Below are 12,184 nucleotides of genomic sequence, written 5' to 3' on the forward strand. Positions count from 1 at the left end.
ACCAGGGTTTAGGATCATGTTTCCAGCTCCGGCTGTAATGTCAGGTTGGTGTGGGAGAAGTCAGGTCGCTTTCCTCTGTGCTTCCCAGTCAGGTCAAACTGCCTCTTCAGGCAGAAGGGTGTTAGCTGGCCATGACTGTCCTGGCCCTGGCTTGCCTCCCTTCCCCTCTCAGAGGTAGATGGACTCGACTGGTAGAGTGAATCTGAGTGTTCTCCCTTCCGAAAGAGGTGCTCAGATTGGAGGCCCCGGGGCGAGAAGTCAGCAGAGGGCAGCATCTCCGCTGAGTCACGTGGGCCCAACAGTGGCCATCACACTGGCCTTCAGGGCTCTTAGCCTCTGGAAGCCCAGACCTGCTCAGGACAGCAACCTGCCTGGACCTCAGCCTGCTGGGCCAGACCCGCAGACCCTCTTGTTCCCCCTCCAGGAGGGAGCCCAAAGACCACCTGTCCCAGGATGGCAGGGGCTGCCTGTTCTCCTAAAGGGACATCGACACTCTAGGGCTCTTCTCCCCTCCCTTCTCCTCTTTTTTCCTTGTCTAAGAGTGACCTTAGTGTTGGCTTTCTGGTCCCCGAGCAGAGAGCTATGACAGGAAGTCCTCATTTTCTGGGTCAGCCTGCCCTGGGGACCCTAAGAGTGGTAATTTGTAAATCCGGGAAGGGACTCTTGTCCCCTGGGGCGGGGAGTCAGGCTGAGAGCCCTCTGCGGTCTCTTGGGGACCTGTGAGCACAGGGGTGGAGCGCTCTGACCTTGCAAGTGGTGCTTGTCGGCATGGTTCCCCTTGAAGATCACTTCGTGTATTTTGTCTGTTGCTAGAGAACTAGAACCACTATCCCCATCTGACAATAGCTGGTCCCTTTCCCTCCCAGCGCAGAGCTTTCTGAAAGCCGGATGCTTTCTGGCCTTGGAGCATGTACCGTGTGCTCTTGGCTGCAGGGATCCGGGCGGCCAGGCTGGTTGGTTGCTGTGCAGGAGGGCGGGCTCTTACCCCAGGTCTGGACCCAGCTTCACAGAGGGCTTGGGCTCAGGCCTGGGAGGAGGTGGGAGCCCCGGGAGGCCCAAAGGAGCCTGAGCCCATCTGGCAGTGTGCCTAATCCGGCTTCATTCAGAGTTGCCGGAAGGGGGCAGGGAGGAGAGAGTCCACGGTTCCAGGAAGCCACGTGGAGGGGGTGCTTCCAGGGGCAGGAAGCAGGGAGAGGAAGAGAGAAAGTTGCACCCTGGATGCTTTAGGCAGCATCCCATCTCCGGCTTTTCCAGAACATTCACCAGGACTTCTTGGACCTCAGTCACGGTTCAGAGCAAGGGCTATGACCTCAGCTCTGACCAGTAGGTACAGGGAGTGGGGGGCATGACGTGGCCTCCTGGGGATGGGACAGCACTGTGGGAGGAAGCATGGCCCTCCCTCCACTATTCTTCTGTTGTGAGAACTGGCCTGGCCCGTGCATAGGGCTTCATCTTGGAGTCAGGTGCCTCAGGGTGGTGGGGGGAGACGGTGGTGCTGGGGCTACAGTTCCAGGAACGGTGCTGGCCGCGGGACGTGGACAAAACGCTAGGTGGCCTGTGACAATTTTGAGAGAGGCGCGGTGATACCTGGGTAGCGCATTCACTGCCGTCCTCTGGCTGGGGGCCCCAGGGAGTTTCACCCTCCAGTGACCAAGGCTTGAGCGATCTGGACTCGGCCCCAGAATAGGGGGTTGGGAGTGCATTAGAAAGAGCTTCTGTGGGCGCCTGGGTGGCTCAGTGGGTTAAGCCGCTGCCTTCGGCTCAGGTCATGATCTCAGGGTCCTGGGATCGAGTCCCGCATCGGGCTCTCTGCTCCGCAGGGAGCCTGCTTCCTCCTCTCTCTCTCTCTCTGCCTGCCTCTCTGCCTACTTGTGATCTCTCTCTGTCAAATAAATAAATAAAATCTTTAAAAAAAAAAAAAAAAAAAGAAAGAGCTTCTGCCCTGTTGAAAATGAGACCACAGGACAAAGGACCCAGGTAGCCTCCAGCAGGCCCACCCTAATAGGACGTTACTTGGAGCTGAGGTTGTAGGACCCCTAGCCTTCCATATCCAGATTTGGTAATCACCACTACTGTCTAGTTTCAGAAGATGGTCAGCACCTCCCGTAGGAAACCCAGACCCGGGAAGTAGCCACGGCCTGCTCCTCCCCTGCCGGCAGCACTTGACCACCGCCAGTCTGGCTTCTGTCTCTGTGGGTTGAGCCATTCTGGCATTTCACATGCATGGAATCCTTCAGGGTGTGACCGTTTGTGTCTGGCTTCTTCTGCTTTAGTGTGATCTTCTCGAAGTTCACCCGTGTTGTAATATGTAGCCGTGCTACTTTGTTTCTTATATGGCCAAATCAGATTCCACTGTACGGACATACTCATCAGGTGGGCCCATTCGCAGGCTAATGGACATCTGAGTTGTGTCCACACTTTGGCTCTTGTGAGAAGTGCTGCTGGGAGCATCTGTGTATAAGTGCTTGTTTGAACACCCATTTTTATTTTTAAAAATATTTTAATTGGGCACCTGGGTGGCTGGCTCAGTTGGTTAAGCGACTGCCTTCAGCTCGGGTCATGATCCCAGAGTCCTGGGATGGAGCCCCACATCAGGTTCCCTGCTCCATGGGGAGCCTGCTCTTCTCCCTCTACCTGCCACTCCCCTGCTTGAACACACCCACGCTCTCTCTCTCTCTCTCTCAAATAAATAAATAAAACCTTTAAAATATTTTTATGTTTATGTTTTTTTAAGATTTATTTATTTTAGAGAGAGAGAGTGAGTGTGCAGGGGGTAGGACACAAGCAGAGGGAGAGAGAGTCTCAAGCAGACTCCGCTGTGATGTTCGCCGTGATGCTCGGCCTGATGCGGAGCTCGATCTCACGACCCTGAGATCACAACCTGAGCTGAAACCAAGAATCGGACTTTTTTTTTTTTTTTTAAGATTTTATTTATTTATTTATTTGTCAGAGAGAACGAGAGAGGGAGCACAAGCAGGGGCAGCGGCAGAGGGAGAAGTAGGCTTCCTACCGAGCAGGGAGCCCTATTTGGGGCTCAATTCCAGGACCTCGGGATTATGACCTGAGCCGAATGCAGACACTTAACAACTGAGCCACCCAGGCACCCCTGAACACCCATTTTTTAAATTTCCTTGGATGTAGACCCAGGAGTGAAATTGGGGGGTCATATGGCGGACCCGTGTTGAACTTACTGAGGGAACCCCCAAACTGCTTCCCTCGGTGGCTGCACATCTTTACGTTCCCGCCAGCGGGGGGGTGAGGGCTCTGGTTTGCCTCCATCCTCGCCAGCACTTGTTATTTCCCTTTGAAATGTACAGCCACACGAGCGAGTGTGAAGGACCAATTTAGTTTGGGTTTTGAGCACCTGCTGGATGCCCGGAGATGATCCTGTGACCCCTGCTGTCACTCAGTGTCTGTTGTCACCCTCCTGACAACCCCTTGGGGGGGGGGGCATCACTTCCCTTTCCCAGATGAGAAAATGGAGTCCCAGAAGAGTTCGTGACATTTCCAAGAGCACACAGCCCTTGGGGGACAGAACCAGGACTCTAAAGCTAAATCCGCGTCCCCTTGCCCTGTTTCACCCATCCCCCCTCCCGCACCCCCCCCACCTGTTTGTTCTGTGTATTTAGGAGTCTGGTTTTGGTTTTGTTTATTTATTTTGTCTTTTAGATTCCACGTGTGAGTGAAATCATACGGCATTTGTCTTTCTCTGACTGATTTATTCGCTCAGCATTACACTCTCGAGCTCCACCCGTGCCCTTGGAAATGGCAAGGTTTCGCTCTTCCTTCTGGCCCAGTGGGATTCCGTGGTACACGCGGACCCGCTCTTCTTCATCCATCCGTCCGTCCGTGGGCCCTTGGCTGCTTCTCTTCCTGGCCGTTGTCCGTAATGCTGCAGTCTCAATGGCCTTTCTTTATGCTTTTTGTTCTGTGTGTGTGCTTATTTTTTTTTTTAAGATTTTATTTATTTATTTGACAAACAGAGATCACAAGCAGGCAGAGAGGCAGGCAGAGAGAGAGAGAGGGAAGCAGGCTCCCTACCAAGCAGACAGCCCGATGCAGGACTCGATTCCAGGACCCTGAGATCATAACCTGAGCCGGAGGTAGAGGCTTTAACCCACTGAGCCACCCAGGCACCCCTGTGTGTGCTTTTTTTTCCCCCGATCTCTTTCTCCTCCTCTGCTTTTTCTATCCTTCATCGTTTCGTCATCTTATGCCAGCTTTTTCCTTCCTTTGTTAAAGTATTCTCCCTCTTCTACCTCTGCCTGCTGTCCGCCACCTCCTTGGCTTTCTGTCCCTTAATCACTCTATCCCAGTTCAGTCCTGAAGGGGTCCTGCTGGCATTGGGGGGGGGGGGGGGTCTTGGTGGAGGAAGGAGAACTCCCCACCTTCCTCCAACTCCAACACGCGTCATCCTCCATGGGGAGAAGGGCAGAGGGGGGCTGTTCTGTGACTAGAGGCACCCAGCGGGATCCAAGTGTGGTCGATGCCAGTGGAGGGGCGGGAAGGAGCTGGTGTCCTGCTATGGGACCACCAGGCTCAAGTCTGGGTCCCAGGGCAGGGGGGAGAGGCAGTCAAGGGGGCCAGGACCCCAGCCCCAGGCCACTGCAGCCCGCCATCAGGCCCCAGCTCATTCAGCCAGGAATGTCTGTTCTCCTCTCATTCATGGGCATTTCATAGCTGGCTTCCACTCTGCTTTTCCATTTGTAAGCTAGACAGACTCTAAGTCACGGGAGGAGATGCACTAAGCTGCCGGAGTAAAGCCAAAGTAGGGGGAGAGTTGCTATTTTATACACCCTCGGAGTCCTGAAGCACTTCTTTCTTTTCACGGCATCCCTATCTCATTAGCTCCTCCCACACCCCTCCCGGCCCTGCAACAGATGCTCCGCTCCTTGTAGAGACAGCAAACCGCCCAGTGCTGAGCATTAAGCCAGGCTTCAGCCAGACCCCAAACTTTTTGGATGTTTTTTTTATCCTCCCACCAAGAAGGGTAAAGAGAATTGAGCATCTTTGGAAGCACGGTGGCCTTAGCAAAGGGCCTGATTATTTCATCTTAAAAGTCGCGTGTTCATTTGAGCGTCTGACTCTTGATTTCGGCTTGGGTCATGATCACAGGGTCATGGGTTCCAGCTCTGTGCTGGGCTCTGCTGAGCATGGAGCCTGCTTCAGTCTCTCTCTGCCCCTTCCCTTGCCTCCTCCACATGGGTCCTGCTCTCTTAAAAAAAAAGTCCTATGTTCCTAGAGAATTGAATTTTTTGTATTGCAGTATCTATACTGTCATATCAATATTGAGTCCATTGATTGGTATAATCTCTTAATTAAACTTCATCCCCCACCCCGCCCCACCCCACCCCAAATTGTGCTGCCTAGATCTGGACAGCATTTATGAGTGCCTTCTGTATGCCCCACACTGGGCTAAGTGCTTGCTAGACATCGTCTGGTGTAATCCTCACAAAGACCTAAGCCTAGGCAGGATTATCCCATTTCTCAGGTGAGACTACGGAGGGTCAGGACAATGGAGAGGCAGACTGTTTGTCTTCACTGCAGGAATAGTACAGGAGGAAGGGGTTTAACTGCGGGATGGGGCTTTAAGTCGGACTGGTGTAGCCGTTAGACCTTGGGACAGATCATTTAAAGGAGACTGTGGAGTTGGCCCCTCTGGTGTACAAGGTCAGAAAATCCGGGGCGCCGGAGTTCTGGAGGTCTGAGCACCTGGAGGGAGGGCCAGGAGACACCAAGAGACCCAAAGCAAATGTAAGGGGAGGAACTGGAAAAGGGATCGACATTGTCCCCAGCATCCCCAGGGGCGCTGTGACCTGAAAAGGCCTCAGAGGAAGCCGGCAGAGGCGCCACCCTCCCCTGATTTTGGCAGGGCTTTTGTTTTCAATAGTGTTTTCCAATAACTTTGCACCTCGGCAAAAGCCGAGTGCAGTGACTTCTGCCTGTAATTGGCACAGGCTGCTTCCGGTTCCGGTGTGTGTGACCGGGCCACTCTCTTTGTGTTTAACCCCTTCCCCCACACATACCTCATCCCGCCCCACACACACGAAGAGCGAACGGTCCGACCCGGCCGTCCTGGGGGTTGCTGTGTGTAAAAATACATGGGGTTGAGCCATTTCCTGCCGCTTCCGTTCTTGCATGGCGATAAGACACTGGGGACCCAGCTGCGGACAGAGAGATCCTCCAGCAGCCGAGGGGGAGCCGGCCCTGCGAGAGCAGGACTCCAGACCCGCCCGTGTTCGTCTGACCCCGGGTTTCCCATCTTTCCTATCTCCTGCGCCCTCTCTTTCCTTTCTCCCCACCGCCCCCATCCCTTCTCAGCCTCTCTCCTCCTCTCTGCCGTCCTGATGCACTTGGGAAGCCTGTCTGCTGGTGTGGAAAGGGGCTGTCCTCTCCTTCCTGTACATTCACCCACCCCCGAGCTGGGCCCTGCTGCCCCCAGGCCCCCTGGAGCCATCCCTGCTGCCCTTGGCCCTCGGGGTTGCTTCTGGGACTTGAATCTCCAGGCCCCGGCCCGCAGGGTGGGTGGGGCCGTGCTCTCCTCCCGCAGCTGGGAGACTGGGCCGGGCCGGGTTCTCCCAGCAGCATGAAGCGGAGGAGGTTGCTGACGGCTCGAGAGACCTGGAAGGTGATGGAGGGGCTGGGAGGGGAGTCTGCAGAGGCGGGAGACCTACCGAACTTCATCAGGGAAGCTGGGGTGGGGAGGGCTGGGAGGCTTCCTGCGTGGGGCCAAGGTATAGGCTTCCGTCAGCACTCCGGGAGAGGCCTGCTGCAGGCTGGAGCCTTTTGGGGAGGTTGAGTCCAGAGGAAGAACTTGTCTCATGGCTGACCAGTCAATCGCATGACTCTCCACTGAAGCCTCGGATTGGCTTGGTCCATGGGAAGGGACAACAAGCGTCCTGGCTCCGAGGTTCCGTCATGTCGTATCTGGGTGTCCCTGGGCAACTTGCTTGAACTCTGCGCCAGAGGAGGGGTAGATCCGCCTGGACTGCCTTTTAGGGATGTTGTGAGAATCATGTAGATCACAGATGTTTCCAAATACGAGCCTGGCTGGCTCAGTTGGTAGAGTGCGCAGCTCTTGATCTCAGAGCTGTGGGTTCAAGCCTCACGTCGCGTGTAGAGATTACTTAAGAAATAAAGTCTTTTTTTTTTTTTTTTTTTTTTAATGGTAGTTGGGAAAGGAATACTGTGTTGTTATTTTGGACTCCTGCCCTGAGCCTTCCTATTCATCTTGCATCTGCCCCCCAGGCAGAGAGACCAAGTCCACAGGTGTCCACGGACACGTGAGAGATTCCTGCCGCGTCCTCTGCCGTGGTTTCACGATTCACCCATGCTTGCCCTGCTTGCTTCTTCTCCAGGTCGACAAGGGAGACCTCGTGGCCCTGAGCCTCCCTGGCGGCCCAGGCCACGGTGACACCGATGGCCCCATCAGCCTGGATGTGGCAGACGGGGCCCCGGACCCCCAGAGGACCAAGGCCGCCATCGACCACCTGCACCAGAAGATCCTGAAGATCACTGAGCAGATCAAGATCGAGCAAGAGGCGCGGGACGACAACGTGGCCGAGTACCTGAAGCTGGCCAACAACGCCGACAAGCAGCAGGCCTCGCGCATCAAGCAGGTGTTCGAGAAGAAGAACCAGAAGTCGGCCCAGACCATCGCGCAGCTGCACAAGAAGCTGGAGCACTACCGGCGGCGCCTGAAGGAGATCGAGCAGAACGGGCCCTCGCGGCAGCCCAAGGACGTGCTTCGGGACATGCAGCAGGGGCTGAAGGACGTGGGCGCCAACGTGCGCGCCGGCATCAGCGGCTTCGGGGGCGGCGTGGTGGAGGGCGTCAAGGGCAGCCTCTCGGGCCTCTCGCAGGCCACCCACACCGCTGTGGTGTCCAAGCCCCGGGAGTTCGCCAGCCTGATCCGCAACAAGTTCGGCAGCGCCGACAACATCGCCCACTTGAAGGACCCTCTGGACGACGGGGCCCCCGAGGAGGCGGCCCGGGCGCTGAGCGGCAGCGCCACACTCGTGTCCAGCCCCAAGTACGGCAGTGATGACGAGTGCTCCAGCGCCAGCGCCAGCTCGGCCGGGGCGGGCAGCAACTCGGGGGCCGGGCCGGCCGGGGCGCTGGGGAGCCCCAAGTTGAGCGCGCTGTACGGGGCCCCCGGAAACCTGGACGCACTGCTGGAGGAGCTGCGGGAGATCAAGGAGGGACAGTCTCACCTGGAGGACTCGATGGAGGGCCTGAAGGCTCAGCTGCAGCGAGACTACACCTACATGACCCAGTGTCTGCAGGAGGAGCGCTATAGGTAGGTGCCCCCGGGGCCCGGCCTGAGGGGATGGGTGTGGGCTCATGGGCTCCAGGGGTGTGGGCGGATCGGAGGTGCACTTAAAAGGGTCCCAGGCTGCTGGAAGGAGCCAGAAGAGGCCCTGGGAAGGCTTCCACAGACTGGCCAGAGCAGCTGGAAGATACGGTTATGGGACTTGTGTATGGGGAGATGGTGCTGCCTGTGTCAGGGGCCCTGAATGCCCCTCCTCGGTGGTTACGGGGTCTGTGTCCAGGAGGGGAAACCGAGGCAGGGACCAGCTATGTGGCCTCTCCTCTGGAAAGTCTCAGAGCACTGACTCTGGAGCCAAGTTACCTGGGTTCAAACCCCAGCTCTTTTCTTTTCTTTTTTTTTACGATTTTATTCACATAAGAGAGGGAGAAAGAGTACAAGCAGAGGAGATGGCAGGCAGAGGGAAAGGGAGAAGCAGGCTCCCCGCTGAGTAGCGAGCCTGACGCAGGACTCAATCCCAGGACCTGGGGATCATGACCTGAGCAGAAGGCAGACGCTTAACCGACTCAGCCACCCGGGCGCCTCTGCCTGTCCTCCACAGCTCTACTCTGCCATTGACCTTAAGCAAAGTACTTAATGCTCTCCACACCTGGTCTTCGGTCTGTGCAGCGGGAATAACATGAATCCCTACTCCAAGTGTTCATGAAGGTTAAATGTCCACACCTGTAAAGCCGAACTATGTAAACATCCGGCACAGTCAGCTTAAACCTTTGGCGGATGCCGGAGTCTCTGGTCCTTGGTTCCCCTCTGCCCGCTCCACCCCTGTGCTCGCGGGGCACTTGGCACTCGCTCCCTGGGATTCTTGGCCATCTTTTCCTCAATTAGCACTTTCGCTTTTCTCCTTTATGTGTATGCAGAGGGTTTGGGCAATTGTGGGGGAACCCTGCCTGAAAACTAGTCCATGTAAGGGTCACCTTTGGACGTCGTGTGCCTGCAGAGCAGGGATCGTGTGTCTGTCCCACTGAGTCCCTAGTCCCCAGGAGAGCGTCTTAGGCCCGGGCTCAGTGGCTCACCTTGAAGTCAGTTAGTCCTTGACTCCTCCATTCATGAGCTGTGTTACTGAGGCAGGTTCCTTCACCTCTCTGTGTCTCAGTCTTCTCTGTAAAATGGGGTGACACTGGTACTTGTCTCATGGGGTTGAGGGTGACAAGGAGCCTATGACATAAGGTGGGTGAAGTCTTGGCCCAGTGTCTATAGTAACTTCCATTGTCCTTGCTGTTAAAAGGAACAGGGCTGAGCATGCTGGGTGGGTGGTGGTGGAGGAATGAAATTGATCCTGGGGAGAGGAGGGGAGTGAGGGGACCAGGGCTGCTGTCACACACCTTGTCCCTCGGCTAGGTATGAGCGTCTGGAGGAGCAGCTCAATGATCTGACCGAGCTCCACCAGAATGAGATGACCAACCTGAAACAGGAGCTGGCCAGCATGGAGGAGAAGGTGGCCTACCAGTCCTACGAGAGGGCTCGGGACATCCAGGTGCGACCCAAGACTGACCCCGGGGCGGGGGGGCCCCACCAAGCGGGGGACGATGGGTGCCTGGGCATGTGGCACATGGGGTGCGGCGGAGATGAGAGGGCTGCAGTCGGTCACCTTCTCGGAGGGGCAGGCCGGGTGCAGCCCGGGGGGCCTGCCTGCCCTGAGCCCCTGTGTGCACACCCCTGCAGGAGGCCGTGGAGTCCTGCCTGACCCGGGTCACCAAGCTGGAGCTGCAGCAGCAGCAGCAGCAGGTGGTGCAGCTGGAGGGCGTGGAGAACGCCAACGCGCGGGCTCTGCTGGGCAAGTTCATCAACGTGATCCTGGCGCTCATGGCCGTGCTCCTGGTGTTCGTGTCCACCATCGCCAACTTCATCACGCCCCTCATGAAGACACGCCTGCGCATCACCAGCACCGCCCTCCTGGTCCTCGTCCTCTTCCTCCTCTGGAAGCACTGGGACTCCGTCACCTACCTCCTGGAGCACGTGCTGCTGCCCAGCTGAGCGGCCAGCCCACCCCCGCCCCGTGCTCTCTCCCTGGCCCCGAGACGGCTCTGCTTCTCCAGGAGCGACCCTGGGTTGCCTGAGCCCCTTGAACTTCACGTGTCTGGTTCGGCCTCTCGCCCAAACTGTCCATTCCAGCAGCTCCTGCCCCCTTCTCTGTTCTCGCTTCTGTCTGATGCCTTCTCCCTGTTGGTCTGGAGGGAGCTTCGAGCACAGCCCCGATGGAGGCAGTGGGGACATCTGTGGCCAAATGGAGCAGAGGGGTCACCAGAATGGGCTGCTGGGATGATGTAGTCACACGAGGACTTCTCCCAGCTGACTCAGGATGCGGCAGGTCAGGAAGGCCGAGAAGAGTGTGAGCAGGAGAGGGCCAGGCCCCAACCTGGAGGTTCGACAGACAGTTCCCTCCTGCGGGGATGGTCAGGGGAAAGGTCAGAGGGCAAGGGGGTGGGGGGGCTCTGCTGGTCTCAGAATGCCAAGGAGAAAGGGTAGGGCCCCCCAGCCTCTGAGCACCTGCTGGGCCAGAAAGTAGGCACAGTCTACCCCTCCTTCCAGAGCTGGTTTGAGGCTCACTTCTGCGCCGGGCCTTTCCCAGGATATGAAGGATGCAGGCTCTGGAGGTCAGGAGGGCTGTGGCTTTGGACTTGTGCTTTCCCTGTGATTCTTTCTGCCTGTCACTGGATCTGCTCTTTTCAGGGAAATAGGCCCCAGAGGCCCCGAGCCTCAGCCTAAGTAAGCCCTTAGGCCTCTGGGAGCACGTTGGGTTCTATTTATTCATTTATTTATTTGTTCCTTCGTTACCTTACCCACACTGAGCTCCGGGGAGAGGGCCTGCCCTGTCCTCCCCCGGAAGCCAGGCCTTGTTCTCGGCTGTCCAGCACTTCCATACCATTTCGCCTCTGGATGATCCTGGCTGGGGGAAGGGGGGCCGAGCCACCCAGCCCCACTCTCCCAAAGTAGCCCCTCGGCCAGGACGGGAGGAGAGTGGCCTTTTATACATCTATTTATTTTGTATGTGTGTATTCGTGTGCAGGAGGTTGTTTGTTGCTTTATTTTTTTAAGGCTCTGGAGTGTTGTGTATGGTTTCTCTTCACCTCCCAGCCTTCCCACGGCACTTCCAAGAAGAGAGGGCATTTCTCGCAAAGCGAAGGAGAAATCCCCTGGAGCGGTGGACAGTAGTGCCCGTCAGCTGTGGTGGACCTTCCTGAAAAATAAATATCCTCTAAATTTTCAAAGCATCCTGTCTAGTGTTGGTTGATGGGGCCATCTCCGTGGAAACCACCGCGTGTCTCCCCACACCCAGTCATTCTGGGTAACAGACCAGGCCTCCCCTGTTGGCCTGAGGCCGCCTTCTTCCAGGATCCATCACCAAAACAACCAGGAACCACCACCAAACAAACCATCATGCTTTGGGGGGCCAAGGCGGTGGCCTCAGAGATAAGGGAGTGAGGTGATGCCAGCCCATCCGGCGGCCCAGAACCCTTTCCAGGGGAAGGGGGTTGGGAGAAAGATGCTTGAAGAAGACCAGCAGCCTCAGGCCCCAGCAGCCATAGGCTGGCCCTGCGCATGGCCACGAGAGGGCAGCAGAGTCCTTACTCACGCTTTTCTCGGGGTTCAGTCCCAAAGAGGGGCATCTGTTGGAGTTACCACGACCTTATCCTACTGTCCAGCCAGAGCACAGATCACCCGCTCACCAGGAGCCACAGGGAGACCGGGCCCCCAGTCTCCGCCCTGCAGCTGCAGCTCCTGACCCTGGTAGTTCAGGGTGCTCACAAGGCACGGATTCCCAGAAAAAACCTTGTAGGACCTTGGGGGGGGGGGGGGGGGGGGGGGGGGGGGCGAGGAGGAAGCTGGGTGCAGGAGGGGTATTGGGAAGGCACC

The 12,184-nt window shown here is 57.0% G+C and overlaps 1 protein-coding gene across 5 annotated transcripts in view; it reads left to right on the forward strand.

The window, feature by feature from the left end:
• TMCC2 (transmembrane and coiled-coil domain family 2) overlaps window positions 1-11,541 on the forward strand; it is a 37,948-nt gene extending 26,407 nt beyond the window's left edge. For 4 of the 5 annotated variants that reach the window (XM_059413229.1, XM_059413230.1, XM_059413231.1 and 1 more), the window contains 3 exons: window positions 7,359-8,299; window positions 9,668-9,803; window positions 9,992-11,541. In XM_059413229.1, coding sequence (XP_059269212.1) covers window positions 7,359-8,299; window positions 9,668-9,803; window positions 9,992-10,303 — 1,389 coding nt within the window. In that variant the 3' untranslated portion in view covers window positions 10,304-11,541. Of the gene's footprint in view, window positions 1-6,526; window positions 6,629-7,358; window positions 8,300-9,667; window positions 9,804-9,991 lie in introns of those variants that run through there. The other variant, XM_059413232.1, reaches the window with a different exon arrangement.
• Window positions 11,542-12,184: the final 643 nt, after the last annotated feature.

Source organism: Mustela nigripes, chromosome 10 (genome assembly GCF_022355385.1).
Source record: "Mustela nigripes isolate SB6536 chromosome 10, MUSNIG.SB6536, whole genome shotgun sequence".
In the NCBI taxonomy this organism is placed as follows: Eukaryota; Metazoa; Chordata; class Mammalia; order Carnivora; family Mustelidae; genus Mustela; species Mustela nigripes.